This window comes from Pelmatolapia mariae, linkage group LG2, assembly GCF_036321145.2.
Source record: "Pelmatolapia mariae isolate MD_Pm_ZW linkage group LG2, Pm_UMD_F_2, whole genome shotgun sequence".
NCBI classification, from domain to species: domain Eukaryota; kingdom Metazoa; phylum Chordata; class Actinopteri; order Cichliformes; family Cichlidae; genus Pelmatolapia; species Pelmatolapia mariae.
Window position 1 is genome coordinate 21,698,611 of NC_086228.1, and position 23,673 is coordinate 21,722,283.

General features: G+C 40.3%; 1 protein-coding gene across 6 annotated transcripts in view; it reads right to left on the reverse strand.

The window, feature by feature from the left end:
- Positions 1–737: 737 nt before the first annotated feature.
- Positions 738–23,673, reverse strand: part of pcdh19 (protocadherin 19) — a 52,290-nt gene continuing 29,354 nt past the window's right edge. For 4 of the 6 annotated variants that reach the window (XM_063494488.1, XM_063494486.1, XM_063494487.1 and 1 more), the window contains exons 4-5: positions 23,301–23,473; positions 738–3,456 (exon numbers count right to left, since the gene is read on the reverse strand). In XM_063494488.1, the coding sequence (XP_063350558.1) occupies positions 2,897–3,456; positions 23,301–23,473 (733 nt within the window). In that variant the 3' untranslated portion in view covers positions 738–2,896. Of the gene's footprint in view, positions 3,457–23,300; positions 23,485–23,673 lie in introns of all 6 variants that reach the window. The other 2 variants (XM_063494485.1, XM_063494483.1) reach the window with 1 other exon arrangement.

Below are 23,673 nucleotides of genomic sequence, written 5' to 3' on the forward strand. Positions count from 1 at the left end.
TCTGAGAGAGTGACACAGGCCCTGAGAAATGCATCTGGCTCTTCAGTCGAGAAGGGCCAGATGGTCTCAGAAATAGTCTCAGTGGAAGCGTGGCTGTCAAGAAGCTGTTCTTAAGAAAGGGAAACAGGAGAACAGGGTACGGTACACGTACAGTGGAAGCTCTGTCATGGTATTGGGGATCTTGTCAAAATTGATGGAATTCTGAACATAAAGAAGTACTGTCAAATTTGGATCCACCATGCAATACCACCTGGAAAGTTTCTGATTGACAGTGGCTTCATTTTTCAGCATGACAATGATACTGAACACACTGCTGCCAATGCAGTGAATGTATACCTGGATAGAAAAACACACAATGGAACACTATCAGTCACGGACTGGCCTCAGAGCCAGATCTCAACATTATTGAAGCGGTATGGTGTAATCTTGACACAGAAGGAAACAAAAGAAAAGCTTTTGAAAAACTATTCCCAAAGAAATTATGAGAAAGCTCAGCAAAATAAAAAAAGGGGAAGTGGCTCAATCCTTTTGCACAGTACTATACTTATTTAGGCAGCACTGTGATGGATAAATTTCAGCTATCTAACTGCCCCTACACTAAATTTAATCCTAGTGATGACTTGAGAACTTCTTTCAGTACACAAAGACACAATGGTTGTTAAGAAGCAGTGGATTCAAATTTCAGTTCAACCCGAAATTTCCCCGGTGTCGAGTAAAAACAAGAAAACAAAGCAGAGAACATTTAATAGTTTAATTATAAGCTGCTGTATACATTCAGTGATTATTCCGATTTTCATGTTGCCAGAAGCCATGGGTGAGACCAGCAAAACATTCAGCTACAGAGATCTAGTTTGTTGTATGCAATTTGTCCATTTTCATTCATATTTTTCCACATTGTACATAGTTTACTGCAAAGCAACATAAAACCACATTGCTGATGTGCAACACGGTTCTTCCAAGACCTTAGTTCCCTCTCGCATGATTCCACCCAGTCTGTTGTGTGGTGCTCATAGTAAGGGAGAGCCCTGTTTATGCCACTGTGGTCTCAACCTTAGCTTTGAGATCAGGAGAACACAGATGGTACAGGGTGACAGCAGTGCTGAGTAAAGCTAATCTGCACATCACAATGCCCTCATCTGAAGTTGGAAAAGTCTTTTTTTTTTCCACGTGATTGGGCCATATAGGAAAGCCAACCTATTACACAGATAAAATAGGTGGAACCTCGTTACAGCCTGGAGAACACTGGAAGCTGTTCTTCCTCCTTTGATACTAAGATGAAGCAACATCCTGCAATCATTAAGGTTGTGTTTGCATCTTTTTTGGTTTCTTTTGCTATCTCACTCTAAGCTCATTGAACTGACACACTAATGTTGGTGCTGAAATCGCTTTTTTTTTTTTTGTCGTTGTTGTTTTATGTAATTTTTTTTGTCTTTTTACATTTTCTGGTAGCCCACACAGAAACTGGATGGCACAAGAACTGACCAATAAGAAACTCTTTACAACAAGGTAGACTGCAAGTCAACAGTTGCCAGGGATCACACAGTAAACAAAAAAATAATCCAAGTTTTGAACATAAACAAAAAAAAAAAAACCCAAAACAAATCCGGTTCAATATAAAAGCAAAAGACAAATGAACGAAAAGCAAGTTAATTTCAAGTATAACTTACTCATAAAATAACTACACAGCATTAAATATTCTCATTATACATTTTAAATTATTTATAAAATATATTTTGGCATATATGTTTTTTTTTATTTTTGTGTTTGTGTAACAAACGCTACTGTAGCTTCAGTTGAACACCAATGTTTATTCATTTTTTTTCTCTTGAAACAAAACATTAAAGGGATTGTCACATAACAACAGGTTATTAAAAATGATAATAGTAAACCCTATACAGAGTTTCACATAGCAAGACATGAGTGACGATCCCTTCTATCCTAGCCCCATAGTCAAAAGTCAAAAAAAGTACAAGACCAAAGCACAAAGTTCTAATTTGTGCTCCACTGGCTACAATCAAGGTTGGGCACAGGAGATTTCAAAAGCAGAAAGTCTTTTTTTTGTTTCATACAACGCAATTTGATCACAAGTATCTGTCTGTCCCACTTCCTGCAGTCAGAGCAGCTTGGCAGACAATGAGAGTTCAATCAGCTCCATCCGTGATAAAATATAAATACTGTAAGGACCTCACAGTCTGATGACACGAGGATGTCCTCAGGGATATGCAGAGAAAGTTTCTCTTATTTGTCAGGGATAGGAAGACATGAGACCGGGAGGCCTCACCTTCCTTCTCCTGAATGCACTGAAAACTTCTGAAGGAGTAAATTGATGATATTTTTGGATGAATCCTGTGTGTATTTGTTTTTGTTTATTACAGTGACAGAACTCTATACAAAGGAACAAAGAGCGATTTTGGCAGCTAAAACAGACTGCAAAACCAAAGAAGGCAAATATCAGTTCGTGATACAAAAGTAGTTCAAAAGGCATAACTGTACGTATGAACTGGCACCTCAGGTGTCCAAACATGTAAAGTCCTGCTTTGGGTCGAGGGCTGGAGAGCTCCACTGGCCGTGTCCATGCAGTCAGCAGTAACCTGCCTGTCCACTCATCGCAGGCTGATAGAAAGAAATCTGAACAAAAAGCAAACAAGGAAAAAGTACTGCGACTACAACGAAGCCACATCCACTACCTGGGCCTGAGCACACAACTAGCTGCAGCATACATCAGTTTATCTTCAGCCCAGGCTGGTTTTTGAATTTTGTATACTGCAAATGGGTGTGTCTCTCTACTGCCACAGCCAGATTTTCTTCTGTGTATACACAGCTATTGCGGGGTATATATATGTGAGTTTACACTGGATGTGTGTATACATGTTGGTGTGTGTCACAGAGAAGCTTGCTAAAGCACAATGTCCTTCAGGCGCTTGCTGCTGGGGGATTCCTTGTCTCGGCCATCGTGGAGAAGTGTGTTGATCTCCCTTACAGCCGGCTCACTGTCCTTCCCCTCCGGCTGCCGCAGCAGGCTGTGGTTGGCGATTCGCTCTGCGTCACGGCATTTAAGCGTGTTGTAGGCAGATGACGGCTTGGACATTGGGCTCTTCAGGTGCACAGGGGAAGTGATGGGACTGGCCGCCTCCCGCCCATTGCCAGCTTCACGAACAGCCCCTCCATTGGCCTTGGGGCTACACACCTGAGACTCCTGAGTCCGCTTTCCCTTTATGTCTCCTCGTTCCACATCTTCAGACCCATCCTTGCCAAAGGTGGCAAAAGTCCTCTTTGTTGTGCCATCCTCATAGTGTGGCACGTCCACTGTGGTCGCCTCGATAGACAAAGCGATGACGTTACGAGCGTGCTCGGGTGACTTGGCGCGTGCTGGGACTGTAACGCGAGGCATCCAGCAGCGGTCAGAGTGGCCTAGGATCCGACACTCATCTTGGCAGTGAAAGCCCTCACTGGGATCTGTGGGGAAATAAAGAGACAACCTAATTGTTATATTTGTTCTTAAAGTTAATTGATTTTCGTCTTTATTCTGATAATCCCCTTATGATTTAAGTATGTCAGAATTGACTTGAAAAACACATGAAAACTCAGTTTAAAAATACAAAGTTAAGCATTACTAAATGATTTTTTTGCAATCTACATGAGCTCAATATTACACTCCCTTTAACACTACTCCATGATAACTAGGGCTGGATGTTAGGGGCACGTCTAATATGCCAATTAAATTATGAATTGTTAAATCAAAAGTCCATTTGCAGCTGTTGTATAATTGAGTTTTCTGTAGCAACATTAGATGAAAGGCAGGTTTAAACATTGCAATCAGATATCTCACAAAGACACCAGACGAGTTGCGGTGCCGCTGCACGGTTCATATCTCTCTCCCTCTTTGTTTCTGTCATCTGGCGCCGGGTTATAAATATGTAATGATGTTTAACGCTGAAGTGAAAAAAAGATTTGTCTGAGTCTGTATAACTGCATCTTCTGCATTTTGTTGTGTTGATGGAAAAACATTTAAGAACATTTCTGCATCATTATAACAACAAAAGGAGCCGAAGTCTCTCAAACTCAAATGCTTTAATTCTTGTTTGTTCTTTAACAGTCCAAAGAGCAGTACTCAGAAATCTCATGTACACATAATTTTGTTTGTCCTCTGTCAATTTCATTTAGAAAATGTTCATGGTGTCACATTTCTAGCTTTAGCACCAGAACGTTGATATTTTTTGGAAAATTTCAAACAAAACTCATTTTTCCTAAATCTCGATATGAAACCAAACCCCCCACCTGCTTCTTAGGAAGGAACCTGCCACACACATGCACAGTGACATATTTCTTTTCTCCCCTACTGCTTGTTTTACTCTAAGCAAGAGCCATCCTACTTTTCAGAGGCCCAAGGTGACAAGAAGGGATCGTGAGAGGGATTGCGATCGACCCAAATGCATACACTTACATCTGGCAATCGCAGCTTGACAGATCACCTAATTAAAATCACTAATGATCTGTTTTTCTCTCTTCTTTTCTGTACTCATGAGAGGCACCTCTGCTAAGGCCCCGGGGATCGATATTTAAAGACTGGAGACAGGCTTTTCAGGAGCAGATATGCCAGAGTTGTCTCTCATAAAGTATAATCTGATGAGACTGACAGATATGACCGGTTACCATGTCATGGAATAACTGAATGAGTATGTTAGGGATATCATGAGCTGTCTTAAAATTGTGAAGGAATCATCGCCTATGGGCACCGAAATCGCAAGCCATGAGTTACCAATGTCCATATGACAGAAGAGGATTTCTCTCATCATGTCTGTCTAATTGTGCACAGGCTGACATGCACTAACATGACATTCTCTCAAATGAATGTGGATAACGAAATCCCGTTGTCTTTGTTAGAACCATCTGAACTATACTTCACAGTAACAATTTAAGTACACACAATTTAATAATATGTAAAATGCATTTTTGAATTATTATTACGCAATACTATCCAAATTATACGTAACAGGCATAATGAGGCTGCTTTATTTAATTACCATACATCTAAGCTCATTTGATGAGGCCAAGAAGCAATAATGTGTGAAAACTGAATATTTCCCACTAGTTATAGTCCTGCATCTATGGAAATTACAATGAATGCTGATTGGTCCAAGAAACCGCAATGGCAGCAATCAGGGAGACAAAAGGCATTGAGTTGGGGGTTTTGTTTAAACATATCCAATCAGGATGTAATAATGCAATCACAACAGAAAGGTTTTTTTCCCAGGTACCAAGAACATAATAGAGGATGATGAATAGAAAAATAAATAAACATAAAAAAAGCACCATTTCAAAGCCTTTTTAGACCCGCGTAACTGCTTTACCTGTAACGGCACTTTAAAAAGCATTTTTTAAATTATTTTTATTTTGATTGCTAAAATATTTTAAAAAGGGGAAAATTAAAAGACGTATTAGGGCGTTTTTTTTTTTTAAGCTCGAAGAGGCAATGTAAAGCATATTTAGAAAGATAATTGTTCACATGAGCATTTAGTGCTCTTATTGAAAACTTTTGTTTTACATTCATTCAAAAGTTGAGCTCTATATTTAGCAATCTGAAATCTCACCAAAATTCTTGTTTGGCATGTTTGACAAAGTAGATCTTTTGCTGCATTGATTAAAAATTTACAAGTATCTCGGTAATGAATTCAATTTCCTCTAAACACTTTGGCTTATTTCTATAGCCTAAAGCACTTTCTAAGGCGTGAAAAGCCTTGAGGCACAAAGAAACATACACAAGTTGTATGCTCTCTACTGCGCCGTGCGTGCAAATGCAGTGAATGCCATTTCTCTCCTTTCCTTTAGGGGTCTATGAGCGAGCAACTGGGTTGTAAATGACATTGTTATGAAAGCCAAGTGCTATTAACACTCACACATCCTGCCTTTCCTCGCAGCTTCATAAAACGCAGATGTTGCTCTAAAAGGCCCCAAAAACTGGAGGAGACAAAATTTAAATGAAAAAAGTGACAGGCCATCGACCTTTAACAAAACGTAATCTCCTCCCATTAAAAGATAAGAAAAAAACAAGCTTGTGTATGGTAGGAGATGAATTAAAGGCTTTTACAGCACTGCTTAGATTTAGAAGTCAACAAGTACAGAAGAGAAGACAGTAAAGGCCCTCCTGCTGTGCATGTGTATTCAAAGTTATCAGGAAAATAAGCTTGCCAATCAGCTCCAGGAACAGATTTAGAGTACAGAACAGAGAAGGATGTCATTGGGAGCATTTCCGATCCACAAAATTAATTACGAAGGGAGCTCCACCAGGAGGTTCAGGCTGGGCTGCATCTTTTTGTGTGTGTGTGTGTGTGTGTGTGTGTGTGTGTGTGTGTGTGTGTGTGTGTGTGTTTTGTTCATTTAAAATATTGTGCAATATAATGGTAATAAAGTACAAATCTAATCATGTATCAAGATCACAACACTACTATTATATCAAACATGCTGCACTCTAATGTTGACTCCAAGGTAGTAGAAAGGACTTTATATATAGAATTGAAAATATGAAATAAAAAAAAAAACATGTGCAAAACCTAAAGTCTCCTGATAGTGCTCCATGTTTTTTCTGTTTGTAGTTATAGCACCAATTTGCATCAACACAGGGTGAAAAACACATGTTTCCTTCCATTTCATCTTGCATCTGTTACCTGCCGGCAGCCGATTCTGTCCTGTCTATTTGACTCAATCAGATGAAGGTGTCTGAACTTCAGCTTACAGCAGACAGATCTTCAGTTTCAGCGAGGGAATCCCACATCCTGACAAGCTCATTGCTCAGTTTACCCTTGTGCACTGCGTATAATGATCCCTTCATGTTATGCAGCTGCAGGTGCTATTTGTTTGTTGCTAATGTAGCAAGAAAAGAAGAATCAGCAAAAAGACTAAAATCCACTGACACAAAAGGGAAGGGATGCGTTCACTGAGCGAGACGCCTCCCTGTATAATTCCCTGAGCTTTCGCCAGCTATTCTGCGTCCTGTTTGGCTGTACGCACAGAGCCTGACTTGGAAAACGCAAACGCTTATCCCTCCAAAAGTAGCGCACACAGCCTCAAGGTAGAAAATGATGATGTAATCCTGTAAAATCAGCGTAAGCAGCGGCAAAGCAGAGAATACCAGTTTGGAGGGCCAGAGACAGGGTTGAGTAGATATGAACCAGATTCAGGTGACAAAATCATAATTCTGTATTTCTTAGTTTGACTACCACAAGACAACTGGGAATTGCAGTATGACACGATTCAGTCAGTTTGGTTTTACAGGATGATAAACCCTAAAAAGAATTATGAACGGCAGTGCAGTAACAGCAGTATGGTATGATAAATCATCTTACTAAGAGTGCCACTTGTGGCTTAAACTACTTTTGTTTGTACTTCCTCTATATGCTGACATTTTTGATGCAGAAGAAACAATGCATTTCAAGTGATGGTCTTATGAAAACAGATGCTACTCAACAGACATCCAGACAGTATCACAGCTTCCTGTGATGTAACTGTTATGAAAGGAAATAATGTCGACTAATTTAAACCTCGCTATGCTTTACTTATGGCCTCCACAGACTTTACCAATTCCCTTTGATTTCTTTTGCTTGTTTTTCTGTTGTTACCTTATTGTCTTTGATATTAATCCCCATTAAATATTCAGTAACAACGCTACCAAATAGTCTGAAAAGATCAAACAGCACACAACAACACTGCCATTATGCTACGTGCCCCTTTTCATTTCTGGTTGAGAGTACAGGTGTAAAATCCCAAAATCGACTCATAAGTTATAAACATGATCGAAGCCCTAAGGAGTCAAAATTTCTTGTCGTGTGTGTGTGTTTTCATTTAAAGCTTTTCATTTGCAGCTAAAATGTCCACCTTTCTGGTCTCATCTTGGTATGCCACAGTATCTTTAACAATGAGAGGGCTGTTTTCTAATTGCTCTCCATATTAATTTTCCATCCTGGCAGTCACATGGCAAAGCATGATTAAATCTAAATTGTTACTACAGAGTCTTGATGGAGCCTGTAATGCAAAAGCTGATGAAAGTATCACAAGGGAGAGAAAAAAATACTGCACGAACAGAAAAGACGGTGCCTGTCTGTGGTTGGTTAGTGCTCAGAGTTCAAAATATGCTCAAGAACTAACAGGTTTGGTTCTCTCCGATTCTAACACAACAAATAGAGCTTAACATCTAGTCTGTCCTAACTACAGCAAAGGACAGTTCTACGGCCAGCTGAGGCTGAGGCTTGGCCAAGCAGCCTCCTACACTACTCACAAGGGAGAGTCCAAGCACTGCTGTCATCCCAGCCAGCCAATTCAGTCTGTGGGCCATAAATCAGCCTTGAGGCTTGGCTCCTGCGGGAGCAGCAAGATGGAGTGTGATGGTCTTGTTTTTACAAACAGTAGAGGGGCACCCTTACTGCGCCACGTAAGCCATCATTCTCTGCACAGCATCGAGTCCTCTCCTTCTCCCTACAGCATCTGGTTCAGTCACATCAAGCTATCCCCCCCCACCCCCCGAAACCGTCTAATTCATCCCTCACAGCTCCCTGCACAAGGCCATCCTTTATGCGTCCCCTCCTTTTGTCTTGCTCTTTCATCTAATCAGTTCTACTGTCTCATATACGTTGATGTAATTAAATGAATCCTTCACCCAAAAACCTTTCTCTAATTTCTGCCTATCTGTTCAGAATTCCTTCAGTTCTGCCGGTCAAATATTAATTGTCAAGAAAATTAGACACACTGTGTGGCCTTGTTAGTACTGTCTTATGACTGTCGAAGCCTGGGGTTCATAGGGCCGTCGTTCTATTTCTGAGCATTAGTAGCAGTCAATTTATCAAGAACACATTCACTGCCTAATACATCCCGCGCTGCACTGAGTGTCTGACAGCTTGTCACTACTACCAGGCCTACTTATGTCTTCCCAAAAACCTGATGTAAAATGGCAAGTTAACTTCATTTTCAGCCAGTCTTACACTTTCTTTTCTTTGGAAATGCTTGTCAATAATTGTTCTAAATGCTAGCAACAGTACGTGCCAAATTCTGCAAATTTTTACTTCCACCGTATGCTCACTTCCCTTGCTGCTGGCCCATCCAGCAAAGCTAGAGCTTTCTATAATGGGTATGGGTATAAAGAATGAATTTCCAAAGTGGTGTTGACAAACAATGCACTAGCCTCTAAATTGGTACAAACGGCATCTGTTTAACAGCTGTGTAACAGCAGCGGGATGAAAAAAGTGATCGCTATGCTGTTTTATAAATCACTATGTCATCGCAGAGCAGTGTTTTGTTCAAAAGCAGGACCACTAGCCAATGGACTGCTTGATGTAGTGGAAACGATGTGAACTGGTTGTCATTATGACATACGTGGGTGGGCTGGTTTCCATGCCCTGGCAACAAATACTATTTTGCTGAGAGAATTGTCTCACCTTATTGTGGCCTACTCCTACCATAGCTGGCTCCTAGAGGTTGCAGTGTCTCAGGAACAGTTTTAAAGGCTCTGAAAGTATTAACCTTGGCTCGGGTCATGACATAAAGAACATTTGAAGGGGCATGATTTACAGTGTTCAGGTCTTGTTTGAACAGACATCAGAATTTATGCCCTGGTTTTCATATATTACATGAGCCAGTGACCATTTAACTCTCTCAACAGGCACTCTGGACTAGATTTAACCCAGACAGAAGGGCATAAAGAGCTAAGCCTAGTTGTACACAGCTGTACTGTGTTAAAGAGGCAGTAAAAAGATTCTTAACACAGGCTCCATCACCAGAACAATACACTTACATGTTCACAGAATTCCATAAAAAGAAGGCCAGGATCGTGTCTGGCAGAAAAGTACCCCACTCTTCAGCCACAGTGCCAATTCATACAACATATGATGACACTAAGTGAACACTAAAATTCATATCATTATGATATCCATATCCCAAAATTATTCTGTTCAGGTTTTGCTGTTTTAATCAATCCACCATCCTTAGGGCTAATTGGCATTATTGTTAAAGAACTATATAAATAAATAAATACAGCACTTGGACTTTAAAATTCCAGTTGCATTTCAGATACTGAAAGGTTACTGAAAGCAGATTGGATTTTAATTATATATTTCCCTAATTCTGTACAGTGAACAGATGATAAAAAAATTTGTACTATACACGTGGTTCTTCTTCTGCGAGATAATGATGCCAACCATAACACTGTCATAGGAAAAAAGAAATCAGCTTAATAACTTTAGTGAAGTAAATTGGATAATTTTGTGGACATATAACTTTCCCAAGGAAAAAAAAACAGAAAAACTAATCAGGGATATAATTCGGTGATGAATTTCATCAGAGAAATTTCATCTCTGGATTAGAAGTGTTTTAAATGGATGATTATTTTAAAATATATAAAAATGCAATTAAAGTCGAAATTAATCTTAAACTTGGGCTCATCTCATTCACATAATTTGATGTATTTCCAATTGAAAAAGCATTTGGTGGCAGGGGGAGCTCAAGCATGAAGGAATCTTTCAAAGGTGCCAGCAACAAAACTGCAGTTTTCCTTAATTGGAAAAGCACTGTAAAGCATTTAAAAAGCTTCACTTTATTATTACCATATTTTTCTATTACCAAGAGAAATTGTAAGAATTGTTAGTATGTACTATTCTCAGTTCTTTTGGATCCCGACTTTCAAAAAGCAGGTAGCATGATTCAGAATTACAATATTTGTGTTTGTTTTTTTTTAACTTACAAACAAGAAGCAACGCAATCCAAATGAATGATTAAAAGATCTCTTTGTAAAGCGACTGCATCGGCAAGTGTATGCATTTAAATAGAGTGTTTTACCATGACGTGATGCACTTTGCAAAAATCGCACGGCGAATTTTGGCCTTGTAAAGTCTGAGCAGCTAAATTGCTCTTCTAATGACGAGCTTCAAATTAACCTGTACTCAGGCGCTGAATGCCCCCAACAACAATATAATACGCCCCTCAAACTCAGCACAGCAGGCTGCCAGCGTCCCTGTTGCAAACTGCCCACTCCACAATGCCAGCCAGCCAGACCGCCTGCCTGCCTGCCTCTGTCTGCTTGGCTCGTTTCCCCTACAATACATCTGCAGAGGACATCTTTAAATACACTGGAACAAATGCAGCATTTCTGTGTTTAAGCTTGACCGAGCTAGCGAGCTAATTTGCTCCTACACCCTTGAGTCTGGGAGAAGCAAAGGGGCACACTCTTAAATTACATCAATGAATGGGGTTGGAGCATAGATGAAAGCTACTGTACGTGGTGAGTGGGGATGGAGAGGAGAAAGAGAGTTGGAGAGTCGGCTTAAGGATAGAAGCACTCTGGACTATTATTATATTTTGTCCAATCTGTAAGGTAAAAACAGATGTCACTGCGATCTATGGCTGACAATTAAATATTCTTCAAGGAAACCAAAATATCAGTCTAATAAAAAAGTAATGGTTCCACGTAAGAGAAAAGATAAAGCGCTAATGTCAAGGTAATAGTACACTGCAAAACAGAAAACATTGCTTTGTGTGCTATGGGGCTTTTAGTGAATAGGAAGTCCAATTCATTTCTTTTTTCACAAATATCAAGGATTCTAACTCTATTTTTATTTACTTATTATTGTTATTATTTTCGGTGCAAACATTTCTCACAGTGAGAAAAGATTACTGTTTCACCTCTTAAGTGTTATTTCTTTTAGCCATCTGAAATGCCCCCTATCCTTCAACACTTGTCAATGTATCCAAACAACTGGGGATGGCACACCGGGCAGAAAACCAATATCTTGGATTTCCTCTCCCTCTGTGAGCTTCTGCTTTGCCTCAAAAGACTGGCCTTACATAATTAATATAAAGTGAACTTGACTGAATGTGAAGCCACATTACGCTAGCCAGGACTGTTTTATATTCCATTTTATCTTGTCATAGAAGTACCAGCATGATTCCTGCTCTCTCATGTTCTTGTGTTTTCAAATTTTTCCTTCCTTTAAAAAAAAAAGGAAGAAAGGAAAAAAAACACATTTTGCAAAATAGGACAGTATGTAGTGTTATGGGCAGGTTATTAATACAGTAAGAGGAGGTGGGTCACCACGGAGAAAAGCAGGTCACGACTTGGGAAAAAAAACAAATAAAAAAAATAATTACACAATTTTCTCCACCTGGATCGTCAACATCACTTAGCAGCAAATAAAAGAAATAAGACAAACACAGCAAGGTCTCCACTGTGTTGAGATGCATTAGATTTCCACCTACTGGGTAGAGGAAACGCACGAAGGAGGCCTTCTAACACTTTCTAATGCACTTCCATTTCTCTGTCACAAAGGCCAATCTGTTTGGCATCTGGGAGGCATTCTGATTCTCTCCCAGGTTCTCCATTATCCACCACAGTGAGCTTTGCACCATGATACCACTTAATATAAGACAGTCAGAACCAATGTCTGTAGCATTAGCCACCCACCCAGTGCTACACTGTATAGAGGAGTGACACTGGTGAGGCAGTCCACGAGGAAAGCTACAGCTTGTATCTAAGACACAGATTGAAATGGAGGTGGAAGACTGGCCTGAAGAAAAGAGAAAGAGCTAATAAGCACATCTTTTCTGATTTAAGGAACATGACTATAGCATACATAAGGATGATAGCAGGGGCCTGACACAGTGCTAGTAATTGGATTTCTCAGCCCCTGTGCCCACTCATGATAACATGCTGAGCTGTGACATGAAAAGTCCTTATGTGTGGCAAGAGAGCAAGGTGCAGCAGAGTGGAAGTGACAGGTGTCAAAGATCCAATTCCCCTGCTCCTCTCCATCTTTGAGTTCCTTTTCTCTAGAGACAGCTGAGGAACAACTTGCCCTGTGGTAAAGCCAAACACCAAGCTTGACATTCAGTTGCAAATCCAAGGTAGTTAAACCTATGTAAAGTGGAACAGAGGGGAAGGAGGGGGAGGAAGGGTGGTATTAGTGGGGGGTCTCTAAGCACTGTGGGTATAAGAGGTCATGGCCTGATTGCTTGCTTTATTTATTTTCTGATGCTGATGTGAGCTGAATACAGACGAGCACTGGATTTCTAAGATGAGCTGGAGAACACACAAAGGAGCCTGAGACCCCCCGCTGCATCTCGGGTGGTCGTGCAGTATACGGCCGTGGTCCCCTCGCTGTCCTCTCCGTGCATTCGGAACTCATCCTTAACGAGGACCGCATGAGAAGAGGCACATCACTAAAAAAAGCCATTCTGGGACATTCCTGTCTGCCATTAAACATAACAACCGACCTCTCTCATTACCTTTTATCCTCCCCTTTAAAGAGGTGGGGTACAGAGTGGTATAAAAACTCAAATTTGGCTGCCAAGATGCAGCCACTGAGCGAATTTTCTCTCTCATTCAATTATACATAAAAGGAACAACATAAAAAAACCTCCTGGAATTTATCACAAGCATTTTTCTTTATATTATAAACCCTATCTCTGAAACTAAGCAGATTAATGTTAACAGTTACTCCAGTATTTACATGTTTCGCGCTAACCTGATTTTACATAATATACTAATGTGAAATGATAATTAGGTTAATGCCCAGAAAGATATGTGGTAGCCTTAAGGAAATATCTTATTAGCGGCACAATACAAAAATAGAGGGCCTTTGTGACTGTTTTTTTTTTTTATAATGCTGATAAATTTACTTAATTTGATTATCCACCACCACCAGCTACACCACAACGGAGAAACACCGCTCTGAGTCAGTTCAGTTCTTGACCTTTCTCACCAGTGAACTAAGTCCAAGCAGAGTGAATCCAGGGTGTGCATGCCAGAGTAACTCAGATTAAATTCAATGTGATGTTCAGGTTATGTGCTCTAAAATTTGATCCTCACTCAGCGCAGAAGACCCCTTTAAGATAAGCAGTAATATATGCTTTTTTAATCTGAATGACTAAAATTACTAAGGTGCGTGTTAATTCACTAAGTCAGAAATAAACAGAGCACAGAGGATTATGAAGACGTGTCGAAAGACAAAATGCCTGCAAGGCATTGTGGAACCTGGTGGCCAAGAAGGGGCTGGGGGATCCACACATATCTCAGCAACTTCCCCCTCTCCATTACTCTGATCTCCCTCTTTCATCAATAGTTTATATTCAGGGCTACTAGCAGCCGCACAGTACCTACCACTGTTGAGGCTGACTCAAAATGTTCAATTACAACACACTGAGCTCATCTCTGCAAGGTCATCTCGGGGACAGAGAGGGGAACACTGACACTAATTGGTAAATGAAAGATAGTAATGATAGTGCTGGTTTTCTATGACTTCCCTTTAACCTCTGCTTAACTACTTTTAGAGTACAAATCCAGTGCGCACAATCTTCTGTGTTGTTTTACAGTATATGCAAAGTCTCGAGAAGAGAAATCCTGCATTTCTAAAAGTAAAATGTTACAGAATAAATCATTCTCGCTGAATATACATGAGGAGAGCAAACTATGGAAATATTATGGCACTCTGCCTGAGGTAGTAACCTTTTGTTGCCACGACCGAGAAGGACGACATAACTTTACATATTACCACTACATATTCCATCTGAGCTATAATATTGTCAGGAGAAAGAAGGTGATGAGAACTAAGATAAAAATCAGGATGGAGAAGACAAAGGCATCGGGGGTAGACAGTGAAATGAAAGAAAAATAAAACAGATGAAATCTCAAATGGATTAAGGAGGATGGAAGTGCAGTGTTTTTTTCCCACAGAAAGGAAGTAATAGGGGTTAAAAAAAGAAATGCACATCGCTGCAGCACAGGAGACCCCCCCTCTCTCTCTTCCTCCCTTACCCCAGCTGCAGTGATAAATGTCTCTTTGTATTCTGGACAGAAAACTGCGGGCTACAATGTACTTGTCAAAAGACAGCTGATTTTCCCCTTAAACAGAGCAGAATATATTCTTAATCTTTCCTTTCACACAGGGAGAAGATAAAAGAAAGGCCTCGTGCCAAGACACTTAAAGCCCAGAAAATCTCCCTCCATTCACTACACGTTTGTGTGGCGCGCAGTTATGAATGTGTTCCTGTGTGTACAATATACGTGTTTGCAGCAGCAGGTGTAGATATAGCATGTGCAACTGCATGCTATTTGTACTTTTCCTAAATTTCTCAGCATCCTTAATCCCCGCAGTGAAGCCATAGTTCCACTATGAGGGCTCCTAAATGGAAGTCAGTGCTACAGGTAATGGAGCTGATTATAGCTATCTGGGCTATGGGCCGGCTGCCAGACTCTGCCCTGCCTGGAGGGAGCACAGGCCGCCTGGTGTCTGATATCCTGGGATCCCTGTAATACAAGCCTTGCTTTGGCAGTCACTCTGTGACTATCCTGCCCACTTCCAGCCACACATCAAGGCTCCTTTGAGTTTGTCTATGTGTATAGTATGTCCTCATCAGGCTGTTTACTCAACAAAGTATCAGACTGGAGTCATACAATTTCAGCAGCAAAGCTGTGGTAAGTCATGCTTTCAAAGGACTTTTGTGGGCTCATGATAGGACCTCATGTTGTCAACAGAGGATCAGGCTCTGCTGCAGAATTATAGTATCAGCTGTTTTCTAAACAAAGTGTAGAATGCTTCCGGTATCGAACTTACTCAAACAAACTGCATTCCCGACACAACACACAACAATGGCTAATCAGCTGGGAATGCATCCCCCCCAACATAAACCTTTCAGCTGACCAGCAGCCAGTAGGGTTAACACAGTAATCCCTCGCCCTTATTTCCACTAAATTTCACAATAAGGATATTTACCGCAGTGCTGGGCATCAAGTGTTAAAACATGGTATGCTAGTCCCATTAATTTATCATTGCAAGTGAGACAGCACGGTGCAACAGGTCCTTACATTTAAGTAAATGAAAAAAAACATCAATGATCACAACAAAAGACTAAAAATGCTTAAAGTTCCTTAAGTATAAAACATACTCTGTCATACTATGAGTGGTATAAATGGCGGTCCACTTCTATTTTATGACATGACAGTGCCATGATTAAGACTTGGTTAATCAAAAATGTGACTTGTGCCTTGGTATTTCTTTGTGATGCACTTTGTGATCTTTGTCTTGAAAGGTGCTATAGAAATAAACTTTTACTTTACTTTACTTGGGGAGGTTTAGTCATCAAATCCCTGGGGGGCACTTTGTCATAATGTCTTTACGTCTACCACAACAATCACTTGGAAAGGTTTTTTAAAAAAGGCCTCTTTGTTAAATATTAATATTAACAGCTCTACTCTCTACAGATTTTGCTGCTCTAAAGTAAAATCGCTTATTTTCCTGACAAATTTCCATAACATCTCGAGAGCTTTGTCAGCGGTCAGTTGTTGAAATGTCACCGTTGCCCTTGTGAAGAAGTGACAATAACTTTTACTTTGCAGGTAACTCTTTACAAAAACACGCAGCAACCATGGAAATTGGAAACTGAGTACATTTAAAGGATATGTAAATGAGTGCATTTCAAGGAGAAATTACATTTTGCATTTGTTGCATTATACTGTGGCGGGGGTTGTGGGTGAAACGTGCAAAGAGGGCTCTTTGTTTTGCTGAGTTGACTTTACATGAAAATAAGGTGAGATAGTGATCACCCAACCCCTTGGGAGAAAATCACAAAAACGTGTCAAAATAAAGATACAACAATAAGCTAAAACATCAAAAAAAAAAAAAAAAAACCCTCCAAAGCACTCTATTTTTATGTAAAAATTAAATGCCTTTATTCTCAAGGCCTTAGAGGTTTTTTTTTTATTTTAGCTTATGTGCCCCTTACAAAGAGCACCACAAATGGATGTTTTTTAAATCCAGGAAGGATTCAATTCACTTCTAAAGATACTGAAAAAGATAAATGAAAAAATGGGTGTTATCTTAATTTTTAATATTATTATTACATCGTAGAAACAACAAAAAGTGACGTAATGAGCGGAGTGTTGATGTGACCCTCGAGAAAGATCGAAGGTGTGAAATGTTTTAATTCTAGTTATATAATTATAAAATGATTAATCATACTTAATAACATCAAATCGATCAATTGGCAATTGAGTTTTTACAATTATATTTCATTTTAGCACAAATGAGGCTGCAGTTGTTTAGTCATACAGCCCCCTGTTTTAACACAGTGTTTAAAATGGCTTGCATTGCAGGAGAGGTTATGGCATGTGGTGATCTCAGAGAATTATAAAGACAATATTGCGGCTGTAAAAATGGCTGCTGCCTCGGTTCCTCAAACAAGGACCAGAATCAGTGAGAGCCACAAAAAAGCAGGTAGACTGGAGACACACACACCACAGCTCTGCATCTTGCAATTCACTCTATTTCCCCCAAACTTCTAGTATTTCACTCTTGTGCCATCTCTTTATCTTTCTCCCTCCTCTCCCTCTCTCTTGTTCCCATTCTTTCCCTGATTAACCTTTAAAGACACACACTTGCAGCCTCACACACACTCAATACACTGTGCACACACTCTCGAACAGGTTTAAAATTCAGGTACTCTCTCCTCTCTCTTTATTACACACTCGGCCCCCATCAACTTCTGCACATTACCTGTTCTTAATCTCCCTCCCTCTGTCTGGGATCATCCTGATCCCCCTGTTTTCCCATCTGCTGTCGATTGGGGCCCAGCTTTGCTAGGTGTTCAACAAACAACGGTGATTCACTTGGTTTCTGCGGAGATTATTAACACACCTAGCATGCCACAGCATCATGAATAAGCAATGGAGATCCGGAGCCCTATTTTCTCTCTGCCTCTGTGTTTCCTCCCTCTCTCTCCCCCCTCTCTCTCTGTCTCTCTCTCTTGCCCTGCCGCGTTGTGAACTGAATGCCAGGATTGTCTAGAAAATGAGCTGTCAGTGGAGGGCCTGCAATGAGATACATCAGGCTCATTGTGAGCCCTAGAAAATAATGAACTATTCCCATTTCTCTCTCTGATATGTTCAATACGCTATCCATGACAAGTGCAAAGAGATAAGCAGTCCCCTCTTGAGCTGATTAAATACACTGGGTATATTCAGGAGAGCTTTGGCAGAGTGTAGGTTCAGGGGATGCCATTATAGTATTATAACATTACTATATGTTTGCAGTTGATGGTGGAAATTAAGATCCTTTGCATGCCCTTTTTGTTTGTGTCTGCAGTAGCTGAGAAAGAGCAGCTAGAGGTAATTTTGCTCGCAGAAATTTTACAAAAAGCACCACATTTTCTTAAATTCCTCTTTGGGTGTCTTCGCTGTTTTTATATAAATTGTTGGGGTGGTTTAGGCCTCAGGATTTCTTTTAAATTAGAGGACAAATAAGAGCAGTGTTTTCTGTACAGAAGGAGACTCTTCTTCACAGTGTGATACAGAAAGAAAAGAAAAGAAAATCCTCAGACCTTTTTTTTAACGACACGCAAAAATTAGGCAGCTGTTTTACATTATTAGGTGTAATTTCAATGTGACAGAGCCAAGACTTCACAGTCACCGAATTTTATTCAGCGACGTAAACAAGATAAAAAAAAAAATAGAAAGAAATTTAAGCCCAGATGGACACAGCATGAAATTACATTTTATTTCTATCTTTTTTCTTTAATTCTCCACAGCTCGCAGGCAAAAATCTACATCCAGGTTGTTCATTACAGAGTTCACTACACCTGCTTGCAAGCATTCTCTGGTGTGCTTGAGCATGCAGTGTGTTTGCACTCTATCTTCCTTAATGCTTGTAATGCTCTGAGCTCTTTGTCACTGTCAGCCATTTTACCTCCACTGGTTCCACATTAGATTAGACAAATCCAAATCAAAATGGATGGTCCCAGTATAGAGTTTATATGTTAATCTGATCGTAAAGTATCATAACGCAACACGTGTCATTGCCAGCCTGAATCACAACAAGGATTTTGATGCTTAATTCAATCAAATGTTGTTTGAGAATCAGTCAAATCCTCTGGCACGTACACAGTTACCTTGGAGTGAGAGAAAGGGAAAAAAATCATTCCCACCTGTCACAGAGATTGTTTCTTCTTTTCCTCTTTTTATTTTCTCTCGCTAAGACTGCTTACTAGACTCTCAGCTCATCTCTCAATCTCTGTCTCCCTCACACACAGACTCTGGCTCGCTCTCCCCTTCTCGTGTTGTCAGCACAGCCCTGTTCCTGTTGCCTTCCTGATTCTGACACCTGTCAGCATTTTCGTTAGTAGATCAGAGAACTGCAAACTAGAAATGTTCCCGTGGTGAATTTAGGGCAAGTTTGCAGCAGGAACATGTGAGATGCCTTTACTCTTTCTTTAATTCAACAGGGAAAGGGAACTGCTTGACTGGCACAAAGTTGGGAGATGTGGGTTGGAGATGTTTGCAGTCAGTAGATGGAAACAGAAGAGAAAAAAAGATGGAGAGACATATGGAGGGAGAGAAAAAAAGCAAAAGAAAAAGTGGGGGGGGGAGCTGAAATCAATTAGGAACAGTGAAACCCTGTGGATCTGCTGATGGAAGAAGGGAATATGGAGAATTTTGCAGCCCACGGAGGGGGCTTCCATTCCTGGGTTCCAGCTTCAGGCACACACCCACAGGGAGCTAACAGATAGATGAGAGATATTCTCTGGAGGTGGAGGCCAAGGAATATGTCAGAAATAAAAGAGGCCTGTTCCCTGCTCTGGCTAATTGAGCAGTCTTAGATCCCTTTGAGTCTAATAAGCCAAGAGAAAGTGATTTTATTTGAAGAACACTTACACGTTGACCTGGATACAATTCCAAAACTGAGATCACAAAAATCTAAAGGCACAGATCGGACACTGTAAAATGACATCATGCCCCCACCATTCCCTCCCGCAGAGATAACTCGAGCGATTTAACATTACATGAATCTTAATCCTTGAAATCCATGGCTCATCCATATCCATGTGAATTAAAATGTGAGCTATGACAATCAAAGGATGTCAAAAAAATAGATTAAGCTCCCTTTGTCACAGCTCCTTTAGAGTCGTCTCCTTTGCTTCTCCCTTGACACTAATAGTTCTACAGAGCTAAAGCTAGCATGTCGCACATTTCAACCAAATCCCCCCAACTTCACAGACATGCCTATAAAGATAACGAAGAATTCACTTTATATAGCTGCTCTTCTCAATTTATAGTTGCAGCGATATCATTCATTTCTATTCTATTGGCAGATACGAGGGGAGCATTACATGTTAAAGATATCTCTTCCTTTATAGATTTTAAGAGATTTAATGTAATTTGTTCTTCAGATACTTCCTTAATCTAATCCACTGGGTGAGGATAGTTAAGGTCAGGTTTTCAAAAGAGTACATACACACGTCTTTTTAGATTCTTGGCAGGGATTCAACAAATTCACTCAGATTTAAGTCGAAAGTCTCTTCACAAGCACTTCGCTCAAAGTTACCTTGGTATTGGCTCGTGCAGGAACAATGAATAATGTTGTTGAAAAGGCATTACTGACAAAAAAGGCATACAACAGATGGACAAAAGCCAAATATGAAACTCCTAAATTGCTTTAGGTGGGAAAAATGCCCGCATTGATATGGTGCCGGGCTAGTTAGCAGCTGAATCTCATCACACGAATGGATTCCCGCATGAAAGTCAACAAGATGACATGGATGCAGGGTCGTTGTGTAACCGTAACAGATTGTCTCCTGGGCAAACAACATCTTTACATGACACTGGGAATAGTAAACATTTGCACTGTAAAAGCCCGAGAGTTTAACCCTACCTCCCTTCCCGTTTCGGCTTCCTTTTGTTCTCAGCGCTTATCAACACAAGAAAACAGAACAATAAAAAACACACAAAAAACAAGCTTCTTCTCTCCTCAGCTTGTGCGTGTTGTTGTCCTTTGGCAATTGTAGTCTCTCAACTTGTTTTGTGCTTTCGCTGGCAGGAGAGGTGCACTATACAACACAGTTACTCCCAGAAGACATCTAAACAGCGGGGTGTTTAGTGAACATGCCTATTTGTTTTCTGAAAATTCCCTCCACTCACTCACCAAAACTGGCAGATAGTGTCCATTTTTGTCAATTAAAACAGATGAGCTCAACTACTTCTATATTGTATAAACCTTTCTGCCTTTGTACTCAAGACACTTTAAGCAGAAGGGGATAAAAAAGCGTGAAAACGAAAAAGCTGGCCTTCTCCTGAGAAACAACAACAACAAAAAACAAGAAGATATTGTCAAATCCTGATACGCCAGGAGAGACAGGACCATGCATCATGGCGAACCAGCCCATAATGTCATCTTACCATGCCCTTTACCCATGTAATTAGACCGTTGAGATTGCAATAGAAAGATGATTTCATTTGGAATGTCATTACATTTCCGCATGCGATCTTTGCCCAATTTATTTAATAGTTATAACCGCCCTCTCATTACTTTGTGGTGTGACCACTGCTGCAGAATGACTACCAAAAGCAATGGGAAAATAGATTCCACTGAGGTATTTTGTTGTCGCTAAAGAAAAATCAGAGGCCAAACGTGAGTCTGGAGCTAAAAGCGATTAAATTAATAATAAAATAAAGAAATAAATAAAGAAAAACCAAACCATCAAATTGTAATTCCAAACAGCAACCTCATTATCATCTATTTGTTCTGGTCAAAGGAAAGGACAGACACTGTGAAATAGCCTGTTGTTCTGTTTACCGGCTATGTGGTGCTGAATTACAAATTCAGGAGGCATGTATCCATTTTGCTGAAACAGATACAATCATTGGTGGTGTTAATGAAAAAAGATCTGCCTCAGAGAGCTCTCCTCACTCGTAATATTCTTCATGTACATTACTTCTAATTGTCTCCAATAATGAGATCCCACTACTAGAAGACCCGTCAGCAAGCACTTTTTAGAGACCCAGGAATTTTTTGCAGGTTCTGAAGTAATTACAGCTGACAACCAATAGTCAGCAGATTCGCTTTTCACTGTTCATTATCGTCTGATGCCACCAGGGTAACACCCAGCACAAGCTGATTCTCTGGTCATCATACTTCCTGACCCTATGTATTTCTCGGCTAAGTCATTACAAGGTGTGAACTACCAGCCAGGAAGGCATATCCACGCGCACGACTCCATTCTTGAACAACGTAAAATGTGGGCTGACTAATGTTATTATTACCCAGTCGAACAATATCAACAGTGAAACTCGTTAGTTAGATATGCCAGGAACCAGACAGGAACGAGCCTACAGATATCCATTGCCGCTTTTTCAACCACACCCACACACTTCACAGTCCACTGACAAAAATAGACAGAATAGATAAATAATTTATAAAAAAAAATCACATAATCTTCATTTCTTTGCGCTTTTTTTATAAAGTCGTATTCCTTTTCGTTATCTCTTGCTCATTAAAATTTTTTCACTATATGAAGCTACGAAAGAAGAAAGTAGAGTAGTGAGAAAGTACACAGCCTTAGTAGGACAGTGTTAGAAAAAAAGAACTAAAATTATGTCAACGTTAAATGAGGAAGGAAAACCTAAATTTGGCATCAGTTTCCAATTTGGGGCACGGTGCAAACCTAAAGTTCCGATGCAAAGGATATCTATAAGAGTGTCCTCAAATGTCCACTCTTTCCTCCTCACTATGAATGAAATTCCTAATGGGGGTTATCCTAAAATATCTGCAGTGTTTCACACACTGACTCTTGCGCTGCCATTGCACCTGTGCGTGTAGTGCTTCCTTTGAGGACTTTAAATACCCTCAGGTGCATATAGTAACATCCTGGACTCCCAGACAGCTATATCCTGCTTTTTTTCCCCCTATCTCCCTCTAACTGACCCACTCTCTACCTCAGTCTGACTGGCAGTAGTTAAGAATGAACATGACCCTTACACTGACTTCTGCCAACCAAGCGGATCTCTTTTTAAATGGTGAGTCAGAAATGAAACATCAACATTAATTCCTTGCTAAATGATCCAATTGAATAATGGATGAGGGCACATGGAGATATGTAGATCCACCTTCTACCTTTATGAGCCTAATTGCTGCCATTCAAGCACATCTGAAGTCAGCTCATCCTCAACAGCAGACATGGCTACTATCAGTCAATAACGTTGGCTAAGCCTGTATCAAAGGGTAGCCTTTGCCGTCAGAGATCCCTCACATTAGCTGTACTAACATCAAAGACAAAAAAAACCTGTGATGTTATTCATATACTTGCACATTTGAGACTTCCAATGGGCAAATGCATCTTAAAAGATGCTCCGGTAGCATAAAAACAGTCTCAGTGGCACACAAAAATACACATTGGTCTTATCTTGAAACTTGAAACACATCCCAAACGATGTAGCAATCCTCTAAACACACACAGTGCACACACACATAAACACAAACAGACACAGATTTTCTTACCTTGGTCTGGCAGCTGGCAAACATTAGGAGGAACAGTCATGTTCAGCACGTCATTGACAGCCGTGTCAACATAGTGTCCCCTCTGGACATCATGTTCGCTGTCGGTCTGGTCGCTCTCCTCATGGCCGCTGTCCTTCAGACTGTTCCCCTCCAGGTCCTTGAATGTCGATGTGCTACATGGGGGCCAGGAGGGAGGAAAGGGAAATGTTGATTAACTGTCACCTCACCTAAAAACATGCTCTTTTTCATCCGTCTCTAATGTGATGGTTTGTGACGACTTGTCTATCTTTCGCTTCGTGTCCCTTTTTGTGCTTTTTGTTGCTTTCTTTAGCCTGGTGCATTTCCATCAATTTAAAGTGGATGAATACTAATT